The sequence below is a fragment of the Entelurus aequoreus genome, linkage group LG06 (assembly GCF_033978785.1).
Source record: "Entelurus aequoreus isolate RoL-2023_Sb linkage group LG06, RoL_Eaeq_v1.1, whole genome shotgun sequence".
NCBI lineage: Eukaryota > Metazoa > Chordata > Actinopteri > Syngnathiformes > Syngnathidae > Entelurus > Entelurus aequoreus.
Window position 1 is genome coordinate 43,812,589 of NC_084736.1, and position 27,197 is coordinate 43,839,785.

A 27,197-nucleotide genomic window follows, 5' to 3' on the forward strand; every position below is an offset into this window, starting at 1 on the left:
TGACGCCGTATAAGCTAGTGGTACCCCTCATAGTCTGCTTATTCGAGTGGAAATGGTGGCCACTTACCCATTTCATAGCCAGAACAGCTGAGTTAGCATCCAGCTAGAAGGCCTTACTGACAACAGCTCGTGATCTGATTGGCTATCGCAACGGTCTATCACCTGTATGTGCCCGATCGCTTACGTTGCCCGCATTGTTGATTCTGAAGGCCTCGGGCAGTTTTGGTACAGCATGGCAACAAAAGCTAGGTGAATTCTGATTGGATACAAACTACAACTAAAAACAACAGCACTGGAATGAGCATAATATGACATGAAGAGAATATGAATAATTTTAGATATTTAGGGAAAGTAAATAAAAAAATGATTTCATCTTTAATTATGATCATGACTTCTGGTTATGTTAGGCCAGCAGAGAAGGCCTTGCTGGCTCTGACGGCATGCCACTGCTAGCACCAGTATACCGTACAAACCTAGTGTCTACATATCTCAAAGTGGAAGATTTGACGTGAAGTAATTGGAGCCTGGAATAGGTCAATAATTCAAAACAACAATGATTTTGAGCCATTGATAGTTTTTGAGCAATGATAGTTTAAAGAAAGAACTGCCTGCATGGCAGCTTTGTGTTATTGGTGTCAATTTTCTCGTTAACTGTAGGCCTGTTTGCGCTTTTGTTCTACTTCTTATGTTTTTTTTACTAATAGTATTTTTAGAATGTGCCGCGGGCTGTAAAAAAAATTAGATGCGGGGCCACAAATGGCCCCCGGGCCGCACTTTGGACACCAATGTGTTACGTCAACAGGAAAAAGACTTGAAATAAATCTTTGGATAAATGTTGCAGCGTGTTGTGATTCCCAATGATAGAAAATATATTGTACTCACCATGTTGAGTTTCAGCTCCATGTTGAGAATGCCACCACTGTCCAAGGCGGGCATCAAGTTGATGGCGAACACGGCCGCCTTGTCGGGCGGCACGGATATATTTGGACCAAAGAAGACGTAAAAGTGCACGGAGAAGGTGTCCAGCTCATTGCGCAGAGTCGGGCGGATAGGCCAGCACTTGTCAGTGTCGGTGGGCGGGGCCAGGTACACCACGCTGTCCCCTGAGGTGTGCAGCTGAGTGGCGTTGTGGGACGGCGCCACCATGGAGAGGGTGTCAGACAAGGAGAACGCCATGGCCGTGCCAAAAGACTGTGGCATGTTCATGGAGGAGCCTGGCGCCTCCGACTGCTCCTTGGACGTGTTGGACTTGGTGCAGTCTAGGACAGAATGCAGAGAGGAGGTTAAAACCTACATGTTTATAGTCATGGATTCCATCGCTGTGTCCTAATCACTGCACACCACACAATGGGGACTCTTGTTTGGTCTGAGTGCTACTGAAGTGTCCTTTAGCACAAAATTGCTGAGTGGTGTAAATGTGCAAACTACATCTGTACCTAGTTAACAGAACACTTCTTTTCAAGCACCAGTGCAGTTTAAAAATAAATCAATACAGTCATAGCCTTTTTATTCTGGCCTTTAAATGTGTTTTCTACAAAACCCACAACCAGTGAAGTTGGCACGTTGTGTAAATGGTAAATAAAAACAGAATACAATGATTTGCAAATCCTTTTCAACTTATATTCAATTGAATAGACTGCAAAGACAAGATATTTAATGTTTGAACTGAGAAACTTAATTTGTTTTTGCAAATAATCATTAACTTAGAATTTAATGGCAGCAACACATTGCAAAAAAGTTGACACAGAGGAATTTTTATCACTGTGTTACATGGCCTTTCCTTTTAACAACACTCAGTAAACGTTTGGGAACTGAGGAGCAGGGGCGCCGAAAAGGGGGGGTAAAGGAGACAGATTCTAGGGGCCCATGATGGAGGGGGGCCCAGAGAGGCCCCTAATGATGATGCAATTATAATACAGGGGGCCCTGTAAAGATTGTTTTCATGGGGCCCAAAATCCCTAGCGGCGCCCCTGCTGAGGAGACACATTTTTGAAGCTATTCAAGTGGAATTCTATCCCATTCTTGCTTGATGTACAGCTTAAGTTGTTCAACAGTCCGGGGTCTCCGTTGCCGTATTTTAGGCTTCATATTGTGCCACACATTTTCAATGGGAGACAGGTCTGGACTACAGGCAGGCCAGTCTAAACAAAAATTTAGCTGTTTGGCCACAATACCCATCAATATGTTTTTAGTAGAAAAGGTGAGGCCTTCAATCCTAGGAACACCATGCCTACCGTCAAGCATGGCGGTGGTAGTATTATGCTCTGGGCCTGTTTTGCTGCCAATGAAACTGGTGCTTTACAGAGAGTAAATGGGACAATGAAAAAGGAGGATTACCTCCAAATTCTTCAGGACAACCTAAAATCATCAGCCCGCAGGTTGGCTTTTGGGCGCAGTTGGGTGTTCCAACAGGACAATGACCACAAACACACGTCAAAAGTGGTAAAGGAATGGCTAAATCAGGCTAGAAGGAAGGTTTTAGAATGACCTTCCCAAAGTCCTGACTTAAATGTGTGGACAATGCTGAAGAAACAAGTCTATGTCAGAAAACCAACAAATTTAGCTGAACTGCACCAATTTTGTCAAGAGGAGTGGTCAAAAATTCAAGCAGAAGCTTGCCAGAAGCTTGTGGATGGCTACCAAAAGTGCCTTATTGCAGTTAAACTTGCCAATGGACATGTAAGCAAATATTAACATTGCTGTATGTATACTTTTGACCCAGCAGATTTGCTCACATTTTCAGTAGACCCATAATAAATTCATAAAAGAACCAAACTTCATGAATGTTTTTTATGACTAACAAGTATGTGCTCCAGTCACTCTATCACAAAAAATAAGAGTTGTAGAAATTATTGGAAACTCAAGACCGCCATGACATTATGTTCTTTACAAGTGTATGTCAACTTTTGATCGCAACTGTAGATCATCTACATCAACAATAGGATTTGTCTGAGTGCCTGGACAGGACAGATAAAAAAAAGATTTTAGATTTGTTTTATTCGATTAAGAATCATTACAAATAGGAATAACGGCTAATCTGAAAATATCTTTTTTTTTTTTTACACCCCTAGTATTTAATGCTTTTTAATCCCATCTAAGACCTTAATTTCCACAAAATCAATATGATGGCTTTTATTGCTTTTTAATGACCCGAGGAAACTCGGTTTCCATTCCTATGGCGACGACTCGATTCAGAATCAATTCAACGCAATTATCGATTTAAACCGCTTCTCGCAATGTTTTATTTGGTTTAACATTTATAATGAAACTTTTTCAAAACAAGTTACAAGTTTAAAAATGTTCTTCTGGTTGCATGGTGAACATATTTTAAAAAGTGTATTCTTTTTTTATCGATTTTTGAAAATTCGGAATCAATTTGCAATCGGGATGAAAAGGAATTGCGATTCGGATGTGAATCGATTTTTTGTGCACCCCTACCATCTTGTAATGAATGATTTACATGTACGTCTACTAGGGTACAAATATTTTGGTACCAGTACCGGTACCAAAATGTATTTTGATACTTGGATACTTTTCTAAAAAAAAAAAGGTTGACCACAAAAAATTGCATTATTGGCTTTATTTTGAGAAAAAATCTATCCATCTAAACATATGTTTATTATTGCAATCAAAGAACAATTTCGTCCTTAAATAAAATAGTGAACATACTAGACAACTTGTCTTTTAGTAGTAAGTAAACAAACAAAGACTCCTAATTAGTCTGCTGACATATGCAGTAACATATTGTCATTTATCATTTTTTAAATTGTGTCTTCATTATAAAGGACAAACAGTAAAAACTGATTATTAATCATTTACAGTTAATATCTGCTTATTTTTTCTTTCAACATGTTCTATCTACACTTCTGTTAAAATGTAATAATCACTTATTCTTCTGTTGTTTGATACTTTACATTAGTTTTGGATGATACCACAAATTTAGGTATCGATCTGATACCAAGTAATTACAGGGTCATACTGGTAATTTTCAAAGTCCTCATGTGTCCAGGGACATATTTCCTGAGTTTATAAACATAATGTGGATTTTAAAAAAAGGAAAAAAGATTTTGTGACGGTAAAAAATATCGATGTAATCATAGTAGTATCGACTAGATACGCTCTTGTACTTGCTATCATTACAGTGGATGTTAGGTGTAGATCCACCCATGGGTTTACATTGTGACGCCGGAGAGCTATTGTATCCTCCTAGGGTGTGTAGTGAAGCATATTTAGCTATTCCTCGTCCTGCAGAGATGATACTTGTAAGAAACCTACTTTGTCGCCATGGAGACGAGGATTAGTGATTTAGAAGTAACTAAAACACTGCAGACTGTGGATGAATGTTAGCTGCTAGCTAGCTAGCCATGTCTTAAAGCATCTCTTCCTGAGGCAGTTTCAGTGTTATAACTTTACCTTTATCTTTAGTTTTTAAGCCAAAGTGCGTCCATTCTCCCTTTTCTGTCTACAACTGTGCCTGCTTGTAAGTACTCCGTGTGTGTGCGCTGCAGAACATGCTCCTCTGCTCGTAAAACCAGCAATGTCACGACGTGACAGCGCGGCGTCACGTCTGTAAAAAAAAAAAAATATGGCGAACAGGTACTTTTCAAACAGAGTATAGTACCGTTTTTGATTCATTAGTACCGCGATACTATACTAGTACCGGTATACCGTACAACCCTAACGTCTACGGATGTTTCCATTCATTTACAAGTAGCTTGCCTTCATTTTCCTCTTCAATGTAAAATGATGAAATTTATGCTGGTGTTTTGACAGTTCCTAACACTTTACTTGAGGCACCACAGTGGGCGTGAGGGTGAACGCGGGGGCTGTTGTTAATCCACAGCCCGTCTCCCACATACAAGAAATAACAGGCCGTCTTATTTCACTTGCAGTATTAGGCGCGCTCGCTCAGCAAAAGAGTCGTTTGCAGATCATCCCCTTCGGCAGGCTTCTCCTATGTAAACAGGAAGCTTTTTAATGAGACAGAGATTCACGGTAATTGCGCGGCAGTGTGCTTTCACTGAACACAAAGCGACTCGCTGGGAAATGGTCATTGATGGCGACAGTCAAACAGCAGCGCCTCCCCAGGGAGAAGGACTGCAAAGGTTTCTGGAGCCCGGCCTGCTTTGCGCAAATGTTATTTCTCTGCATGGTTTGTAAAGTAGTTTGTTCAGGCTGTTAAAACACTTAAGGCAGTTGGCTGCAGCTGTGATAGGAATTTTAATATCAGTGGGAATAATCAAAATGTCGAGGGGGGCCTCGATAACTCAATAACATTCATAATCCAAAGATTTGGCTTGTGTTCTTCCCTCTTCAATGCCAAATTGTCTACAGAGAACCTGCATTGCAAAAACAACAATAATAAATAATAAAGGGCAGCCTAGTTTCCTGTTGGAAAAGTCCGAATAGAGCAAGATGCGCTCTGGATGGTCCTGAAGTGGTCTTCAGTTGAAACCTGCTAAAGGTCAAGTAAGATCAGCCTGGCCAGCAGGGGAAAAGACAGACTGTGAATAATTAGTGACTGTGTTGCCATGGTGACAAGGTGCACTGTATAGCACAATGTCGAACAGTGGGAGGGAGGATGATGAGGGGGGGTGTCTTTGTGCGGTAGCGGACTTCCCGCAGTTTCCACCCCCCCCCCCCCGCGGGTAATAAGAGCACAGGATATTTTTGCTCTTCACGAGCTTAAAACAACATGCTGCACTTTAACGCGGGATTAACAGACTCTTTAGTGCTCCCACAGTGGGGCCCCTTCAGCGACAAACCTCCTTAGGGGCCTCTTGGGTCTGGATACTTCTGCCCTACAACGCCTGAAATTTTGCTTGAAGATTAAATTCTATTCGGGTTGTACGGTATACCGGTACTAGTATAGTATCACGGTACTAGTGAATCAAAAACGGTACAATGCTCTGTTTGAAAAGTACCAGTTCCCCATTTTATTTTATTTTTGTTTAGGTCACGTCATGACATTGCTGATTTTACGAGCAGAGGAGCATGTTCGGCAGCGCGCACACACAGAGTACTTACAAGCAGACACAGTGTTTGGACAGAAAAGGGAGAACGAACGCATTTTGGCTTAAAAACTAAAGATAAAGGTGAAGTTATAACATTGAAACGCCCTCAGGAAAGGGTGCTTTAAAACATGGCTAGCTAGCTAGCAGCTAACATCCATCTGCAGTCGGCAGTGTTTTAGCTACTTCTAAATCACTAACCCTCGCCTCCATGGCGACAAATAAAGTAACTTTCTTACAATATCATTGTCACTGGAGGACGAGGAATAACTAAACCTGCTTCCCCCCAAGGGGATGGGACAAATGCAGAGGACAAATTTCACCACATCTAGTGTGTGTGTGACAATCATTGGTACTTTAATCTTAATCTTAATCTACACACCCTAGGAGGATACAATTGCTCACCACTCACAGCAAGCTCGCACCCCTGAATGTAAACAAATGCCATGGGTGGATCTACACCTAACATCAACTGTAATGATACCAATTACAATAGCGTATCTAGTCAATACAACTATGATTACATCAATATTTTTTATCTTCACAAAATCTTTTCTCCTTTTTCAAAAATTCATATTATGTTTATAAACTCAGGAAATATGTCCCTGGACACATGAGGACTTATCAAAGTATCAAAGAGTATCAAACAACAGAAGAATAGGTGATTATTACAATTTAACAGAAGTGTAGATAGAACATGTTAAAACAGAAAATAAGCAGATATTAACAGTAAATGAACAAGTAGATTGATAATCAATTTTTACAGTTTGTCCTTCATAATGTTGACAAAATAATAGGATGATAAATGACACAATATGTTACTGCATACTTCAGCAGGCTAATTAGGAGTCTTTGTTTGTTTACTTACTAATAAAAGACAAGTTGTGTAGTATGTTCACTATTTTATTTAAGGACAAAATTGTTCTTTGATTGCAATAATAAACATATGTTCAATGTACCGTAAGATTTTTTGCTAAAATAAAACCATTTTTTGTGGTCCCCTTTATTTAGAATAGTACTGAAAAGTACCAAAATGTCGGTACCAGTACCAAACTATTGTTATTGGGACAACCCTAGTTTCTGTTGATTTATTGAAGCAGAGGTCTGATCTAGGCAGGGCGTTCAAGGTCCTTAGAAGTGAGTTTCCTTTCATGTATAAGGAGTGTGGATCCAGACAGGCTTCATGTCCTAGGGTGCCTTGAGATAACGTCTCAATCGACGCGATAGAAATCAAATGGACTTAAAGGGGTCATTGTTTGATTTTTCATTTGCAGTCCTTTTAAAACACGTCTTTGTAGTTTATGTCAGTGGTGACTGCTGGTCTTTCAGGTAGGGGAAGCTCATTTTCAGCGACTCTCTAAACACGAATACAACACTAACAATTAAAAGGTATAAAGATGCTAGATTTTACATAGAAAACATCACATCGTTTTCATTGGGGGCCACATAGCAGTTATGGCTGCCCTCAGAGGGCCACTTGTAACAATGAATAATACAGTATACCAATCAATGTTTATTTATATAGCCCTTAATCACAAATGCCTCAAAGGACTGCACAAACCACAACGATATGAATATAAATGTACAAGGATTCGCCTCATGGTATTACATAATTGCCTATGCATTTAACTATTATATTTTTATGTATATTGTAAATAAATCTTTGTATTTTATTTTTTTTAAACGGCAGTTCAGTTGCCAGAATTTTACTGGGAAAATTATTGGTAGTTTTTACAGCATATTACTGTAAATGGAATGGAAAAGAGTGCCACTGTTTTTTTACGGTAAAATTGATCCAACTGAGCTGCCAAAGTTTTGCTCTAAATTCTACCATTATAATTTTTATTATGTATTACTGTAAATGGAAAAATGGTTACAAGTTGTTTTTATGGTAAAAAAAACTGGCAAATATTTAAAAAATACATTTACAAACAAGAATGTACACATGATTGCATGTGTACATCTCATTGTGCAACATGTGAATGTTTCAATGGGAACTAAATGCGATATCTGAAAGGGGTACAACTTATTTCCAAAGCAGGACTCCCACCCAGACATACAACACTAGTACTCCGCTCATGAAAAACAAATTTGTTATTTTCATTGTAAGCGGGCCAAAACACTTATTTTAGGAAATCATCTCATGGAAATTGATGTAATAATAAAACATTTAACTTGTTATTTAGTAGGTTTGGCACAGGTGTGCTGCTGGTGTGGCCACAGCGTGCATGTCTGATGTTGCTCACATGTGCTCCACTCAATGCTCAAGGAGTTTTTGCGTTTGCTCACACACATGAACAATTAGAGGGAACATTGACTCAAACACCAACCAATCATCATGGATTTTCTCCAAATATATGGATGTTCTCATTCATCCAGGTCATTGTCCTTTTTCTGTCTTTGTAGCTTGTAGCTTTGATGTAAGCTACCTGGCTACATGGCTCTAAAAGTAGCTAAGCTACAGGAAAAGCTACATGTTAAAAAAGTAGTTAAGCTACCACCAATCTGCAGGAAAATATAGTTGAGCTACGTAGCATAGCTACATGTAGCTTGCTACTGCCCATCACTGCATATCTGATAGAGCAGTATTTTTCAACCACTGTGCCGTGAAATACAGTCTGGTGTGCCGTGGGAGTCTATGTAATTTCACCTAAAGTGGTGAAAAATATTTTTTGCAAACCAGTAATTATAATCCGCAAATAATGTGCCGTTGTTGAGTGTCTGTACTGTCTAGACCTCGGCAGAGTAACCGTGTAATACTCTTCCATATCCGTAGATGGCATCAGGTAGCTAATTGTTTTGTAGATGTCGGGAACGACGACGATGGTTTCTCGTGATCACGATATGCAGACGACAGCGGGAAGCAGCGTGCAGGTCAAACGCTATCTAATGCTTAAACCAAAAATAAACAAAAGGCGAGTGCCGCTAAGAAAAGGCTTTGAAGCTTAGAGAAGGCTATGCAAAACAAAACAAAGACTGAACTGGCTATAAAGTAAACAAAAGCAGAATGCTGGACGACAGCAAAGACATACACGTGTGGAGCAGAGACGGCGTCCACAAAGTACATCCTTACATGGCATGACAATCAACAATGTCCACACAAAGAAGGATAGCGTCCACACAACTTAAATAGTCTTGATTGCTAAAGCAAAGCAGGTGCGGGGAATAGCGCTCAAAGAAAGACATGAAACTGCCAACAAAATAGGAGCGAAAAACTAGAACTAAAACACTACGCACAGGAAAACACCAAATACACTCTTAAGTCATGGCGTGACGTGATAGGTCGTGACAGTAGACCTACTTTGAGATAAGAGCTGTTGCATAGTGGGTTATGGTTTATGGTTTATGGTTATGGGGCGGCATAGCTCGGTTGGTAGAGTGGCCGTGCCAGCAACTTGAGGGTTCCAGGTTCGATTCCCGCTTCCGCCATCCGAGTCACTGCCGTTGTGTCCTTGGGCAAGACACTTTACCTACCTGCTCCCAGTGCCACCCACACTGGTTTAAATGTAACTTAGATATTGGGTTTCACTATGTAAAGCGCTTTGAGTCACTAGACAAAAGCGCTATATAAATATAATTCACTTCACTATAATTCACTATGGTTTAAAGTCATATTCAACAATTGCGAGAACAAATTACTGAGTTAAATTTTTTTAATGATTTTTGCTTGTGTTGTGCCTCCGGATTTTTTCAATGAAAAAAATGTGCCTTGGCTGTAAAAAGGTTGAAAAACGGTGTGATAGAGACCTTGAATTGGACCTCTTTCTACCGTCCAGGTATCTGCCATCATGTTGACACTCCACTCACCTGTGACCTGCACTCCGATGCGAAAGTAAACGTTGGAGTTGGCGTTGTATCTCTCCACCAGGATGTAGTACCATTGTTCCCACACCGGCACGGAGGCATCCAACTCACATGGGTTCCACTCCCTGCAGTCGAGGGCACTTGAGTTGTGCACAGGCGGCGCCCGCGCTCGCATCTTCAACACCACGGGACAAGAAGTGTCGTTGCTTGTGTCCTTCATGCCGCAGTTCACCAGCTCAACTCTGACTTTGGATACGTAATTGGGAACGAACACTCTGCACAGAGAGAGGGAGAGAAAACACATCTTAGAAAAGATTTATGTTACATTGTACGATATGTCTGTTGTTCATTTCATACTATCATAAAGATTGGAAATAAGTATTAGGTTTGAATATGTTTATATTTCTTGAGCATGTAAAAAGTTTTTTTTTTAATTAATGACATTGTTCTTTAACAACTTTATGTATTGCAGGATGGGCACCGAATCGGTACTTTTATGGCACGGGTAGTGATACTGAAATATTTTCGTTATAATATCAATCCTCAAATCAAAATATCGATACCTTTGATACTTCAGTTCAGGGTGTCCAAACTTTTTCCACCAAGTCAAAGTATGTGGGGGCCATATTGATATTTTTTTACCAAAAAAAAAATGCTAAAAGCAGATATTGTGTACATGTGACTAGTTCATTATTATTAATCATTAATTAGAACATTTCAGTTTTATTTCATTACGTACCAATTTTTTTGTTCTTTTTTTCTTACATTTTTACTTTAGTTTTTTTCCCATGTAAGAATAGACTAAAATAACAATACGATTGTGCAACTGCCTAACTGAATGTGTGAAAAATTCTGCCTGTACAAAAATATCAATGTTCAGTTACACATTTAACAGCGTTTATTACGGTTTTCTCGATACAAATATTTTGGTACCGGTACCAAAATGTATTTCGATACTTTTCGATAATTTTCTAAATAACGGGGACTACAAAAAAATGGCATTACTGGTTTTATTTTAACAAAGCATCTTAGGGTACATTAAACATATGTTTATTATTGCAATCGAGGAACAATTTTGTCCTTAAATAAAATAGTGAACATACTAGACAACTTGTCTTTTAGTAGTAAGTAAACAAACAAAGGCTCCTAATTAGTCTGCTGTTGTATGCAGTAACATATTGTATCATTTGTCATTCTATTATTTTGTCAACATTATAAAGGACAAGCTGTAAAAATGTATTATTAATCTACTTGTTCATTTACTGTTAATATCTGCTTATTTTCTGTTTCAACATGTTCTATCTACACTTCTATTAAAATGTAATAATCACTTATTCTTCTGTTGTTTGATACTTCACATTAGTTTTGGATGATACCACAAATGTATGTACCGATCCGATACCAAGTAATTACAGGATCATACATTTGTCATATTCAAAGTCGTCATGTGTCCAGGGACGTATTCCCTGAGTTTATAAACATAATATGATTTTTTTTTTTTTTAAAGATTTTTTGACGGTAAAAAATATCGATGTAATCATAGTAGTATCGACTACATACTGTTTATTATGGTTGTTGTATTTTTTCTAATTAATCAATAAGTTAGTATTATTTTATTTTTTAATTAACTAACTAAACTTTGTTTATATTTTAAGTATATTTTATTTTTATTTTGAGCACTTCTAATATTTTAAAGTTTTTCCACCAAAAAAGAAAAATCAAACATGGGTGGGATGCATTTTGAAATGCTTGTATTTAAGAAAATAAAATACTAAAACAAATATTATATATATATATTTAAAGATGAAACTTTGTGCTATAGGTGACTAAATATATTATTATTAGTTTAAAAATGTCAGCTATTTTCTATACAGTCCAATTTTTGGCTCTTTTTTCTGAATTTGTTCTTTTAGAGAGATATTTTATTATTCGAATCAACACAACTTTTAAAATCTTAGCAGATAGATTAGGTATAATTGCACAAAGTATCAGATCGGTGCAGTCGTTACATTCCGAACTTTAACACTTGGCCGTCACTCCAGCAGCACTGAGAGCGGACTGTCGGTCATGTTGCAAGTTTCAATGCCAACAAAGCTATTGACTCATAAATGTAATAATAAAAGAAGTAGATAGCAGTTATCATAATCAGCTCATTTTTGAATGTTCAAGTCAAAAATTTGGAACCGAAAATTGGTATTTTTCAATATCCAGGTACTGGGAATTTGTACCTGAATATCGGTACCCATCCCTAATGTATTGTCTATTTATATTGACCCGCTTATGCCTTTTGGCTTTAATTTATTTTTGTTTTTAGTCATTCTTTACTTGTTCCAAATAGAGCTTAACTAAACAAAAAAGTCCTTAAAAAGAGCAAATATGTACCATGGTCTTTAGTCAGGCTTCTAATGATGAAAAAAAAACCTACCAAAAGGACATTATGTATTATAAAATATTAAATGTACCCGTGTAACCCTTCCAGCTTTGGATAGAGCCATTTTAGAAACATGAATCACCAAAAAAAATACATTATTTCATATTTCCCTGCTGACATTTTCAAGGCAAAATGAATAATGAAGAGGAAATAATATCTTCTTTCAAATGAAAAATAGATGCTGTCTTCAACAAAACATCCGAATCGGGCATCCGACCCTGCAGTGTGAACGTAGCCTGAGACTGGAGTCATAAATCCGACTGAAGCATGTCTGGGTTTTTATTTTCTTGCCAGCGCATCATTTTTCATTTGTAAGGCTGCAAAAGCAGAACATTTCTAAAAGTTCTAAAAGATTTTTTGAAGGGAAGTTTAGATTTTTGAAAACATTCAAAACAGGATGCTGTTTGGGGGAAAACAATGGAAATGAACAAATTAATCATTTAAAATACAAAAAAAGAAGATTGAATATTAGTGATAGATAAAAAATAACATATAGAAACCATAATAACATTTAGTTTTGTTGGAACCAAATTTAACAAGCCAACGCACGATTCAATTTGATTTTTGGGGATAACGATGTGATTCAGAATCGATTAATTGAATTTTAATTGATAAAAAATCGTTGCACATAATAAAATCAATTTTTTATTTTTTTTTGCTGATATCGGACCAATATTAGACCCCTAACATTTTTTTTTAATCCATTCACATTTTTTAAATTATATATATAATAATAATATATATATGAATACACGCACATATACACACACACACACATTTACACACATACATATACATATATACATACATACATACATACATACATACCACACACACAACCAGGCCTCATGTTTATTTTTATTTTATTTTATTTAAAGGGTTTATTTTATTTTATTTATTATTATTATTATTTTTTTTTATTTTTTTATTTATTTTTTTTTAATATTTTTTTTTTTGTTTTTGTTTTGTTTTGGTGTATGTATGTGTGTGTATATGTGTGCATATGTATATGTATGTAGGTGTATATATGTGTGTGTGTGTGTGTGTGTGTATGTGTATATGCATGCATGTGTGTATGTGTATGTATGTGTATATACATATATGTATGTATATGTGTATGTGTGTATGTATGTGTGTATGAATGTGTAGGTGTGTGTATGGGTGTGGATGTCCGGTGGATCGATTGGCCTGTATGTGGATGAGTTGGGGTAGGTGGGTTGGCGGCCTCTGTGGTAGCTGGGGGTGTGCGTTGTTGTGGTTTACGGGGTAGGTCGCTTTTTTTTGTTTCAGGTTTCGGCGGCCGCGGGTATTTGTACTGCGGACGGGCGGTGGTGGTGATGGTTGCTGTGGTGCTGCCGGCGGTTGGCGTCGCTGTGTTGGGTTGGAGTGGTTGGGGGACTGTGGCTGGTATCTGTGCGCTTGTGGGGTTGTGGGGGATGGCTGGCGTTGGCTTGCCGGCTGGTTTGGGGGCTGGCGTGCGGACGGGGTGCATTGACTTCTTCCCCAGTTGGGGGGCACCATCCCCTGGCCGGAACTCGTATGGATACGTTGCTGTGTGGATGGCCGGGATGCGGTGTTTGCATTGGGCATGGGGCTGTGCAGTTTTTCTGCGTTTGGTTGCTGGTATGAGCTCTGCGGGGTTGGGTTGGGGCAGGCGGGGGCTGGCTTTGTTTGGCGGGGGTGGGCTCACGTGACGTCACGCTAAAGTGGTCTGGTGTGGGTCACGGGCCGTGGGGGGGGGGCGGCTTCCTGGCCGTAGTTCCTGGTTGTCGGCCGCATGGACTGGGGGGGATGTCCGGGCCCTCTACTCCTCCTACTTATAGCACACACAGTCACACAAATATAGGACTTTGGGGGATTGTCCTGCAGGGAGGCATGGCGGGGGGTTGAGGATGCCTCCTATGGGGCTCCGGTCCTCCTGTCTTGTCCCCTGCTCGTCCATCCCTCAATCTTAGCTGCATATTAGACACTTAGGATTTGGAGGGCTCGGCTTGGTTGGGACCCACCAAGACCTTGATGTCCCCCAATTTTAATCGCATTATTAGTTCCCACAAGCATACATATCTCACTCATGCTACAGTACACGCATCAATAGGGACTGGAGGTCGGCTGTAATGGCTGACCTCCTAATTTTAACTACACAGTAGACACTCTGGGGGCCTTGTACACATGCATGTGGGGGGGTTGGGGTTCGGCGCACCCCTCATTGCCTTGTCGGCCGGCGCGGATTCCGGGGACTGCGTTCTGGTGGCCTGCCAGGCTTTTATTAATTTATTATTATTATTATTATTATTATATTTTATGTGTATATATATGTGTGTATGTATGTGTATATATATGTATGTATATATATATATATATATATATATATATATATATATATATATATATATATATGTGTGTATGTGTGTATGTATGTATGTGTATGTGTATGTGTATGTGTATGTATGTGTATATATATATGTATATATATATTTTTTATTTATTTATTTTTTATTTTTTTATTTTTTTTAATAATTTGTATTATTTACTTACTTTATTTTATTTAATTATTTGTATTTGTTATTTTTAATTTAATTTGTATTTCATTTTATTATTATTATTATTTTTTTAATTTTTTTAAGTATTGTTATTTTTGTTTAATCTTATTATTTATTTGTGTGTGGCGTCGCGCGGGTCTCGCTTCCTGTTGGGTGGGGTCCGTGCCCGTGTGGCCCGACCTTGCGCTGTGGGGTCTCTGTTGGCGACTTGATGTGGTGGCGGCGCGGCGCCCGTGTCTGGTCTGGATACTGTGTCTCGGTTGTTTGGGCGGTGGTGTGTTTGTGCGGGTTTGGGTTGGGGTGGTGGGGTCTTTTGGTGGGGGGAGGGGTGTTGGTGTCTCTTGTTTGCGTGTTGGCGTTTGGGCTTGCTGGCGGGCTGGCGCTGGCTGGTATCTGTGATCCTGTTGGCGTGTGGTTGCCGGTCGCGGTTTTTTTTTTGATCACTTTGATTTGATTGGGTGGTGCTGGCTGTCTGGGGGTGTTGTGGCTGCTGTTTCTGCTGCCGTTTGTTTGTGGTGTGGGCGCCCGTGGCTGCTGGGTCTGGTGCAGGGGGGTGGCTGATGTTGTGACTGGTGGCAGCGCGCGCGCGTGGTGGTTGTCGGGGCTGACAAACTGTGTATATGTATGTGTATGTGTATGTGTGTGTGTGTATGTATGTATGTATGTATGTATATATATGTGCATGTGTATGTGTGTGTATGTGTACATGTGTATGTTTATGTGTATGTATATATATATGTATGTATATTTCTGGGTGTACGTTCTGGGCCTGCCTGTCGGGTGGGGGTCGGCGCCTCAGGCTACTGCATCCGGACTGCGTGTCTGGAGCTCCTGGGTCCCGCCGTCCATCCCTTCCGGGTGCCCGTCTTGGTTGGGGCCTGCTGGGTCTGGTCCCTGCCTCTACTGTGGTGGCTTGGTGCTGCAGGGTATTCCGAGGTGCTGCGAGTCGGCCAGTTGTTGGGGTAGCGACCTTGTGTGTCAGCATGTCTGTGATCTTCTTTAAAAAAAAATTTTTATTTATTTATTTTTTATTTTTTTTTATTTTTTATAAATAGATTTAATTATTTATTTATTTTTTTCCTTTTTTTTAAAATTGTATTTAATTTTTTTTAAATATATTTTATTAATATTATTATTATTATTATTATGTATTTATTTATTTTATTTATTTATTCCCCTACCTCAGGGGGGGGACTCGGCGGGGCGGTTGCTGGTTGTTCCATCTCCATCGTTGGGGTCCCTGCGGGTGGGGTGGGTGGTTCCTGTGGCCCCGTGCTGGGTGGTCCTGTGGCGGCCGGCTTGGGTGGGGTGGCCGTGGGCTGGCCTCGCCGCGCTCTCCGGGGGTGGGGGGGGGGCTCGTGGGGGCCCTGTTGCCGGTGGGGCGGGGGCGGTCTTCCCGTCCGGTTGCGGGGGGTCTCCGGGCCCCTCGGGCGGGGCGTCCCGCCTTTCTGTCCGTGTGGGGTGTGGTCTCTCGCTGGCTTGGGGTCTGGCTGCCCCCTGTTTTTCTCGTGCCTTGTCCTCTGCCGGGTGCGTCTGTCTGCGGCCTGCTGCTGGCCCTTGTGGGCGGCACGGTGGGCCAGGCTCTGGGGTTCCTGTCGCTGTCCGGCTTGGCTGCGTGGGGGCGGTGGCCCCTGGTTCCCTGGGCACCACACCTACTGTTTGTGGGATGGGTTCTCGGGGAGGCTGGGGCCGTACTCTGGCTCCCGCACACACTGGGAGTCAAATGTATTGTACATGCAAATTCACATATACTCACACACATACATACAGACATACATAGGTACCTACGCTCCCACATACATATACAAATAAATACAGTACATATTTACACACTCAAAGTTCGTACATCCACACGCACATTCATTATACAAACATACTGTATACACACACTGTACATATACATTCACTGTAAAAACATACATATACACATACTGTACATATACACTCACTGTACAAACACACACATACACATACTACACATACATTCACTGTACAAACACACACATACATATTCTGTACATATACATTCACTGTACAAACACACATTTACACATACTGTACATATACATTCACTGTTCAAACACACATACTGTATACACATACTGTACATATACATTCGCTGTACACACATATACACATACTGTACATATACATTCACTGTACAAGCACACATACACATACTGTACATATTCAAGTACATATGCACACATACACTCATGCACATAATCACGTTTCATCAAACATACATTAACGTTGTTGCCCTAGGGTAAACTGGGTATAACACATGGCACACTGACAAAGCTTAACCTATTGTTACTATAACAATCTAAAAGGTTAAGGTTGCTTCTCTTTCTTCCCCTCCATTTTTCTGCATTCTTTCGTATCTCAAGTTATCATTACGTATATGTATTGTTGCATTTGAACAATTGTATTGTTGATAATAAAGGTAAAGTACTGGTATTGTTTATTATCAATAGCACTATTTCTATTGGTATTCATATTGCTCCATTTTTAGTGTAATAATGCTCAGTTCTGTATTTTTTTTTAAATTTTCGCTAACTGCTTCTTTGCTATTACTTTTACCATTATATTTGTACATGTCGTATTTGCTGATGTTGCTCTGTTGTTGTTGTTGTTGTTGTGTTTGCTGTTGTTGTTTTTGTCTCTCTGTCTAATCCCCCTCTTGTCCCCACAATTCCCCCCTCTGTCTTCCTTTTTCTCTCTTTCTATCCCCTCCTGCTCCGGCCCGGCTGCACCAAATGATAATATAAATACATTTAATAAAGTCAAAATACAAGTAAGGCAACAAGAGAAGTATCCTACACTTCTCTTTTGTAAAGTAAATCTGAACAGCCGATATGGGCATCTACATCTGCTATATGATTTGCCCGAGAAGCTGGGCAGGACATAAAAATGAAAAATAAAAAAATAAAATTAAAAAAAATTAAAATAAATAAAAATTAAAAAAAATTAAAAAAAATACATACATACATACATGCTTATGGTTGTCCATCGATGCGATGATGACCATCTTCTTTTATTTGTGAGTCTGCTGATGTTTGAACAGTCCGATCCTGGATCCACAGATGCGGTTACAGACCGGGCATGTGAAGGAGGTGCTGGGGGGAGCAGGGGTGGCTTGGCGAGCATGCCTCTTCGCACGCTTTGCTGCACGGTGTTGTGTGCGCTGTTCCTCTATATAATCCACTCCCTGTGAGGATTGGGAGCGCCAGAGGTCTCGGCAGGAAGCAAGTTCCTCCAGTGAAGAGGGGTTGATCTGGCATCTCTTCAGTGTGGTCTTCATTTGGTCTTTGAACCGCTTCTTCTGCCCACCAGCACTGCGTTGGCCAAGGTGTAACTGACCATAGAGGATTCTGCGTGGGAGTCTATGGCTGGGCATTCGGATGACATGCCCCAACCACCTGAGTTGATGTTGGGTCATGATGGACTCCACGCTGCAGCTGCCTGCCCTCTCCAGCACTTCTGTGTGCGGCACTCAGTCCTTCCATGTGATGCCAAGGATCTTCTGCAGACATCTTACATGGAAGGTCTCCAGGCTTCTCAGATGGCGGCTGTAGATAGTCCATGCCTCACATCCGTACAGTAAAGCAGTGATGCATACTGCTCTGTAGACCAGCACTTTGGTGTGGAGTTTGAGGTTGCTATTCTGAAAAACCCTTCTCCTTAGACGACCAAAAGATGCTGATGCTTGCTTGGGGCGGTTCTGGATCTCGTCATCCATTGAGCAGGTGTCAGACATTATGCTCCCCAGGTATTTGAAGGTGGGCACCGTGAGCAGCTGTTGCCCTGCTGCTGTGAGGGTTATTGTGGGGTATTGTGGGAGGTCAGCACTGGACTGACAGAGTACCTCTGTCTTCTGGGTGTTGATCGTCAGTCCCATTCTGGTATATGCAGTTACAGCTGCCGAGAGGATGTTTTGCAGAGCCTGTGGTGTATGGGCAACCAGGGCACAGTCATCGGCGTATTGCAGTTCAATGATGGTTTCTGAGGTCAGCTTGGTAGTTGCCTGTAGCCTCCTGATGTTAAACAGGTTACCATCAAGCCTGAAGTCTATGGTAAGTCCAGCCTGCTCCTCTATCTCCCTACGTAGCAGTGTTGTGACACAGACGAGGAAGATGTTGAAGAGAACTGGAGCCAGCACACAGCCCTGCTTCACTCCAGTTTTCACACCAAAGGGCTCTGAGCTGTGTCTTCCAACTACCACTCGGGCCATCATCCCAGAATGGAACTGTGCAAGGATGGTGAGAAACTTGGGTGGACACCCAAATCTCTTCAGGACTTGCCACAGTAGGTCCCTGTTCACTGTGTCAAATGCCTTTGAAAGGTCGACAAAGGCAATGAACAAGTCCTTGTGCTGCTCCCGGCATTTCTCTTGGAGCTGACGTGTCACAAAGATCATGTCAACTGTCCCCCTGTCCTTCCGAAAACCACACTGCGACTCTGGGGTGACCCGTTCTGATATTGCGGGGATGAGTCTGTGGAGCATGACCTTGGTAAGGACCTTTCCAGCAATGGCCAACAGAGAGATACCCCTACTATTGGAGCAGATGGATTTGTCTCCTTTGTTCTTGTAGATGGTCACAATGTTGGCATCTTTCCACTGTTGCGGGACACACTCTCGTCTCCACACCTCTGAAATGTAGAGATACAGTGTCCGTGTACAGAGGTAGCCTCCTTCCTTGAGAAGTTCAGCCGGGATGCTGTCAGGTCCAGGGGATTTATTGTTTTTCAGGGTTTTGACTGCATGCAGGATTTCTTTGAAGGTTGGGGGGAGGTCGAGATCTGGCAAGCTAGGATGTTCAGGGAGCTCTGCAAGGACAGTTGGGTCCACTGGGGTGGGCTGGTTGAGCACGGTGTTAAAATGCTCAGCCCACCGCTCCACTATCATAGCCTGATCCTTGATTAAAGATGTTCCATCAGCAGATCTAACAGGTGCCAGGGAGCAGTTTCTGGGGCCGTAGATGGTTTTCACTGCATCATAGAAACTGTGCATATCGTTTCTATCAGCGTGAGACTGGATTTCATTGGCCTTTGAGATCCACCACTCATCTTGCAGTTTTCTGAGAGTTGTTTGGGCCTCAGAACGAAGGGCTTGCCATTGCTTTTTATGGAATTGGGATTGTGGGTTGTTCAGGGTGGCTCTGTGTGCCTTGTGCATTCTGTACAGGAGGGTGGAGATCTCTCCAGCATTCTGGTCAAACCGGTCCTGGTGTTTCTTGGTTTTAAAACCAATGGCTTGGGCTGCAGTGTCAAAGAGGATGGTGGATAGAGAGGTCCACTTCTCATCCATCCCAGACTCTGAGGTGATCAGCGGCTCAATGTCTGCCAGCTTCTCAGCTAGGGAGCGACGGAAGTTGTCACGGGTGTCGCTGCTGGAGAGTCTGGCACAGTTGAGTGTTTTCCTCTTTGGTGCACCGTGACGTGTTAGGGGCCGAACGTGCATTCTGACCTTTGTCAGAATCATGCGGTGGTCGGTCCAGCAGTCTGCCCCTCGCATAGCTCTTGTAATGAGCACGTCCTTGAGGTCAGCCCTCCTCACGATCGCATAGTCGATCAGGTGCCAGGATGCCTTATATTTGTTCTTTTGTTGGAAGATGGTGTTTGTGATGGTAAGATCGTGTTCCGCACAGAGACTAAGGAGTCTCATGCCATTGGGGTTGACTTTTCCAATGCCGTGGGCGCCGATCACACCATTCCAGTTTTGCGTGTTCTTTCCGACTCTTGCATTGAAATCACCAAGCAACATGATTTTGTCACTCCTCGGGATGTGACTGAGGATGTCATCGAGTGCCTGGTAGAAGCAGTCCTTCTCTTCATCATTGGATGGCAGAGTTGGTGCGTAGGCACTTACCAAAGTGACATGTCTGCATTTTGCAAGGGGGGTGCGAAGAGTCATGAGCCTTTCACTGACACCCACTGGTGATTCTGTGAGCTTGAGCAGAAGGTTGTTCTTGATTGCAAAACCAACTCCGTGAAGGTGTGGTCCGCCAATGGGGTATCCTTTCCAAAAGAACGTATAACCCTCTCCTACTTCATTGAGTGAGCCTTCCTCGAGGAATCGGGTCTCACTGAGTGCTGCCACATCCACATTGTAGCGCTTTAGCTCGCTGGCAACAAGTGCTGTTCTGCGCTGTGGTCTGTCCGGACTGGCATCCAGGAGTGTCCTTATGTTCCATGCTGCAATTCTAAATGGTAAAATCTTTGTATTTCGACCGCGTAATGGAATGTCCCGACAGGTGCTGTTTCCTGCCCGGGTACTGTGTTGAGTGGGCAATCTTTAGGCCACCTTTTCTAGGCCTTTCCCCAATTGGGGTGAGCAGTGCGGTCCCTAAATAGGGGCTGCTCAGACGCACAGGAGTCTGCCGGAAACAGCTGCCACTCAATCCCAGCTGCTAACGACCGTTGTCCTGTGCCGCTGACGTGCAGAGTTCCAGCTAAGAGCTTCCAGCTCATTCAAACCTGCCTCCGTTACTGGACGCTCCATCGCCGTCAGACTTTTGAGGTCGGAGACTCAGGTAAAGAAGATACCTGCGCAATGATGGCTTTTAGAGTGGCATGAGGGGTGCACTTTTCCCAACGCCACTACCTTGATTGTAAGAAGATCGTTCCAGTGGCAAGGGAGACCCTAGACGACCGGCATCTTCTTACAACTGCAGGAAGGTTTTTGGGAAACCGCCTCAAAGCTTGCCGCCACCAGCTTGCTTTTCTGTCAGGGTGTGCTCCCTTAGCCTTCGTCCACTTTTACAGCCATTGTGGTGCTTCTCACTGCTACCATCTTCTGCCTGTTCTACCGTTGAGGTCTTCGGGATCACTCTTAGTCTGGATTCTACCCTTCGACCTGTTCGGCATGGGTAACCCTGCCAGGAGTACAAGACTCCAGCCGACATAGCTCTAGGGGTCATGGAGACGCGCAAAGTGCCCCACCACGATAAGGTGGTGATCACACACACACACACACACACACGTACGTACGTACATATATATATATATATATATATATATATATATATATATATATATATATATATATATATATATATATATATATATATATATATATATATATATATATATATATATATATATATATATACATACATACATATATATATATATATATATATATATATATATATATATATATATATATATATATATATATATATATATATATATATATATATATATATATATATATATATATATATATATATATATATATATATATATATGTATACATACACGTATATAATACAAAAAATAAGACAGAAAAAAAGTGATAAATAAAAAATAACATGTAGAAAACATAATAACATTTAGTTTTGTTGTAATCAAATTTAATAGGAATGTGAATCTTTGGCCACGCACGATTCAATTTGATTCTCGGGAGTACCGATGTGATTCAAAATTGATTCTCGTTTCAAAACGATTCTCGATTCAAAATTAATACTTTTTAAATAACATCGGAAACCAGTTCTATGATTAATGACCTTCCTCCATTATAAATAGCTCTGATCAATTTCTATATTACTTGAAATAAAACTTGTTTTGTTTGATAAAATTCTACCCAAACATTTAATAAAGTAAAATACAAATAAGTCAACAAGAGAAGTATCCAACGCTAAGTAAATGTGTACAGCAGATATAGATCATCTGCATCAGAGGTGTCAAAGTGGTTTTCACTGAGGGCCACATCACAGTTATGTTTGGCCCCTGAGGGCCGTTTCTAACAGTGAATACTATTATTACACAATGTTTTTATGCATTTTATTGGTAGTAAAAAAATATGGTAAGTTGCAATAATTTCACCTCAAAATGTAGTGTATATTACTGTTTTAATGTAAAAAAAAAATAGAAGGCAGCTCAGTTGCCAGAATTTTACTGTAAAATATACATTTGTTTTTTGACTGTAAATTTTTTTTAAAAACGGCAATTTTACATGAAAATGTTGGCATCTGCCCCAAGTGGAGGAGTTCAAGTACCTCGGAGTCTTGTTCACGAGTGAGGGAAGAGTGGATCGTGAGATCGACAGGCGGATCGGTGCGGCGTCTTCAGTAATGCGGACGCTGTATCGATCCGTTGTGGTGAAGAAGGAGCTGAGCCTGAAGGCAAAGCTCTCAATTTACCGGTCGATCTACTTTCCCATCCTCACCTATGGTCATGAGCTTTGGGTTATGACCGAAAGGACAAGATCACGGGTACAAGCGGCCGAAATGAGTTTCCTCCGCCGGGTGGCGGGGCTCTCCCTTAGAGATAGGGTGAGAAGCTCTGCCATCCGGGGGGAACTCAAAGTAAAGCTGCTGCTCCTCCACATCGAGAGGAGCCAGGTGAGGTGGTTCGGGCATCTGGTCAGGATGCCACCCGAACGCCTCCCTAGGGAGGTGTTTAGGGCACGTCCGACCGGTAGGAGGCCACGAGGAAGACCCAGGACACGTTGGGAAGACTATGTCTCCCGGCTGGCCTGGGAACGCCTCGGGATCCCCCGGGAGGAGCTGGACGAAGTGGCTGGGGAGAGGGAAGTCTGGGTTTCCCTGCTTAAGCTGCTGCCCCCGCGACCCGACCTCGGATAAGCGGAAGAAGATGGATGGATGGATATATATATATATATATATATATATATATATATATATATATATATATATATATATATATATATATATATATATATATATATATATATATAGATAGATGTAGATAGATATTATAGATATTCTGGTAATATCTTCTTCCCCTGTATATTTTTCCCCCCCCCTCATGCGACTGTTTAAATTGTTGTCTTTTTTTTTTTTATTCTTCTTTTACACTTTATATTTATAGACACCGTGGTTGTGAGAGGAACGTAATTTCGTCCACCTGTATGTCCTGTACAAACAGTTGTTTGACAATAAAGCTGACTTTGACTTTGACTTTGATATATATATATATATATATATATATATATATATATATATATATATATATATATATATATATATATATATATATATATATATATATATATATATATATATATATATATATATATATATATATATATATATATATATATATATATATATATATATATATATATTTATATACATATATATATATATATATATATATATATATATATATATATATATATATATATATATATATATATATATATATATATATATAAAATGTATGTATATATATATATACATATAAGCCCTCGCGACCCCGAAGGGAACAAGCGGTAGAAAATGGATGGATAGATGGCTGCGCTTCAGAGCAGCGGCTTCGTGCGAGCGCTCCTGGAAGTGAGGGCAAAAATACCCCTCAATTCAGTCAATTTCATGGCTGGCTCACAGCGTGTTCACTCCGTGATCACTTACGACCGACTTACAATTCTGGATGTGGAGAGATCGGGCCATTTTGGGCTGATAGATGCGTGTACGATGGACCTGCTCGCTAGCTTGGGAATTCTTCGCGAGCTACATCCAGCAGTGGCCTTTGAAGCAGCGGCGTCGACTACCAGCGGAGACGATCAGCGAAAGAGACGTAAGCGGTGCGCTCGGAAGCAGAAGCGGGGATGTCGGGCGGGGCTAACAACAAAGCTAAATGCTTTGTTGTTAGCGGGGCTAACGAAAAAGCTAAATGCTAATCCACAAAGAAGCGCTAATAAGGAGTCTGTTAAGCTAGAACTAGCCAGCGCCAGGCTGGATAATCCCTGCACACATAGCAATTCTTCTAGAATAATATACAACTCACATAATGTTTTTTCTGCGTCAGAGGTGGACATGCATTTTACTGAGGTGGCAAACAATCTAAAAATTCCTGTCATATCAATTCCTAGATATGGTCGAAATTATTTAAAGTGCACTATGCATAATAAACGTAACATTATTAATATTGCTACTACGGATACTTTCAACAAAAACTCCTCAAAACAGCCCACTACCTATAATATGGGCTTTTTAAACATAAGGTCATTGTCTTCCAAAACGTTATTAGTTAATGAAGTCATCAGAGACAACAACCTTGATGTCGTTGGTTTAGCCGAGACCTGGCTCAAACCAGACGAATTTTTTGCGCTGGGTGAGGCGTCTCCTCCTGGCTATGCGGGAACGCATATTGCCCGCCCCATTAAAAGGGGTGGGGGTGTTGCACTAATATACAACAAAAACTTTAGCCTTACCTCGGACCTAAATAATAAATATAACTCGTTTGAGGTGCTCACTATGAGGTTTGTCACACCGCTGCCTCTCCACCTGGCTGTCATCTACCGCCCCCCTGGGCCCTATTCGGACTTTATCAATGAATTTTCAGAGTTCGTTGCTGATCTAGTGACGCACGCCGACAATATAATCATAATGGGAGACTTTAACATCCATATGAATACCCCATCGGACCCTCCATGCGTGGCGCTCCAGACTATAATTGATAGCTGTGGTCTTACACAAGTAATAAATGAACCCACGCATCGCAACGGTAATACGATAGATCTAGTGCTTGTCAGGGGTGTCACCACCTCTAAAGTTACGATACTCCCGTACACTAAAGTAATGTCCGATCATTACCTTATAAAATTCGAAGTTCGGACTCATTGTCAACAAACTAATAATAATAATAATAACTACTATAGCAGCCGCAACATTAATACTGCCACAACGACGACTCTTACTGACCTACTGCCTTCAGTAATGGCACCTTTCCCAAATTATGTGGGCTCTATTGATAACCTCACTAACAACTTTAACGACGCCCTGCGCGACACCATTGATATTGTAGCACCGCTAAAGCTAAAAAGGGCCCCTAAAAGGCGTACCCCATGGTTTACAGAAGAAACTAAAGCCCAGAAATTATCATGTAGAAAGCTGGAACGCAAATGGCGTGCGACTAAACTTGAGGTTTTCCATCAAGCATGGAGTGATAGTTTAATAACTTATAAACGCATGCTTACCTCAGCTAAAGCTAAATATTACTCAAATCTCATCCACCTCAACAAAAATGATCCTAAATTTTTGTTTAGTACAGTAGCATCGCTAACCCAACAAGGGACTCCTCCCAGTAGCTCCACCCACTCAGCAGATGACTTTATGAATTTCTTTAATAAGAAAATTGAACTCATCAGAAAAGAGATTAAAGACAATGCATCCCAGCCACAACTGGGTTCTATTAACACAAATATGACTGTATATACGACGGACATTGCCCTCCAAAATAGTTTCTCTCTCTTTGATGAAATAACATTGGAGGAATTGTTAAAATGTGTAAATGGGACAAAACAAACAACATGTTTACTTGACCCAATTCCTGGGAAACTTATCAAGGAGCTTTTTGTTTTATTAGGTCCATCAGTGTTAAATATTATACACCTATCACTTTCCTCTGGTACTGTTCCTCTAGCATTCAAAAAAGCGGTTATTCATCCTCTACTCAAAAGACCTAACCTCGATCCTGACCTCATGGTGAACTACCGGCCGGTGTCCCACCTACCGTTTATCTCGAAAATTCTCGAAAAAATTGTCGCACAGCAGCTAAATGAACACTTAGTGACTAACAATCTCTATGAACCTTTTCAATCCGGTTTCAGGGCAAATCACTCTACGGAGACAGCCCTCGCAAAAATGACTAATGATCTATTGCTGACGATGGATTCTGATGCTTCATCTATGTTGCTGCTTCTTGATCTTAGCGCCGCTTTCGATACTGTTGATCATAATATTTTATTAGAGCGTATCAAAACGCGTATTGGGATGTCAGACTTAGCCTTGTCTTGGTTTAACTCTTATCTTACTGACAGGATGCAGTGTGTCTCCCATAACAATGTGACCTCGGACTATGTTAAGGTAACGTGCGGAGTTCCCCAGGGTTCAGTTCTTGGCCCTGCACTCTTTAGTATTTACATGCTGCCGCTAGGTGACATTATACGCAAATACGGTGTTAGCTTTCACTGTTATGCTGATGACACCCAACTCTACATGCCCCTAAAGCTGACCAACACGCCGGATTGTAGTCAGCTGGAGGCGTGTCTTAATGAAATTAAACAATGGATGTCCGCTAACTTTTTGCAACTCAACGCTAAGAAAACGGAAATGCTGATTATCGGTCCTGCTCAACACCAACATCTATTTAATAATACCACCTTAACATTTGACAACCAAACAATTAAACAAGGCGACTCGGTAAAGAATCTGGGTATTATCTTCGACCCAACTCTCTCGTTTGAGTCACACATTAAGAGTGTTACTAAAACGGCCTTCTTTCATCTCCGTAATATCGCTAAAATTCGTTCCATTTTGTCCACAAGCGATGCTGAGATCATTATCCATGCGTTCGTTACATCTCGTCTCGATTACTGTAACGTATTATTTTCGGGCCTCCCTATGTCTAGCATTAAAAGATTACAGATGGTACAAAATG

At 41.0% G+C, this 27,197-nt stretch overlaps 1 protein-coding gene across 1 annotated transcript in view; it reads right to left on the minus strand.

Annotated features, from left to right (window-relative positions):
• The window catches only part of LOC133652230 (transmembrane protein 8B-like), a 194,468-nt gene that overhangs the window by 105,297 nt on the left and 61,974 nt on the right, over nt 1–27,197 (minus strand). Inside the window, exons 5-7 of the mRNA XM_062050745.1 lie at nt 9,826–10,090; nt 1,984–1,995; nt 883–1,248 (exon numbers count right to left, since the gene is read on the minus strand). Of these exons, the coding sequence (XP_061906729.1) occupies nt 883–1,248; nt 1,984–1,995; nt 9,826–10,090 (643 nt within the window). The remainder of the gene's footprint in view (nt 1–882; nt 1,249–1,983; nt 1,996–9,825; nt 10,091–27,197) is intronic.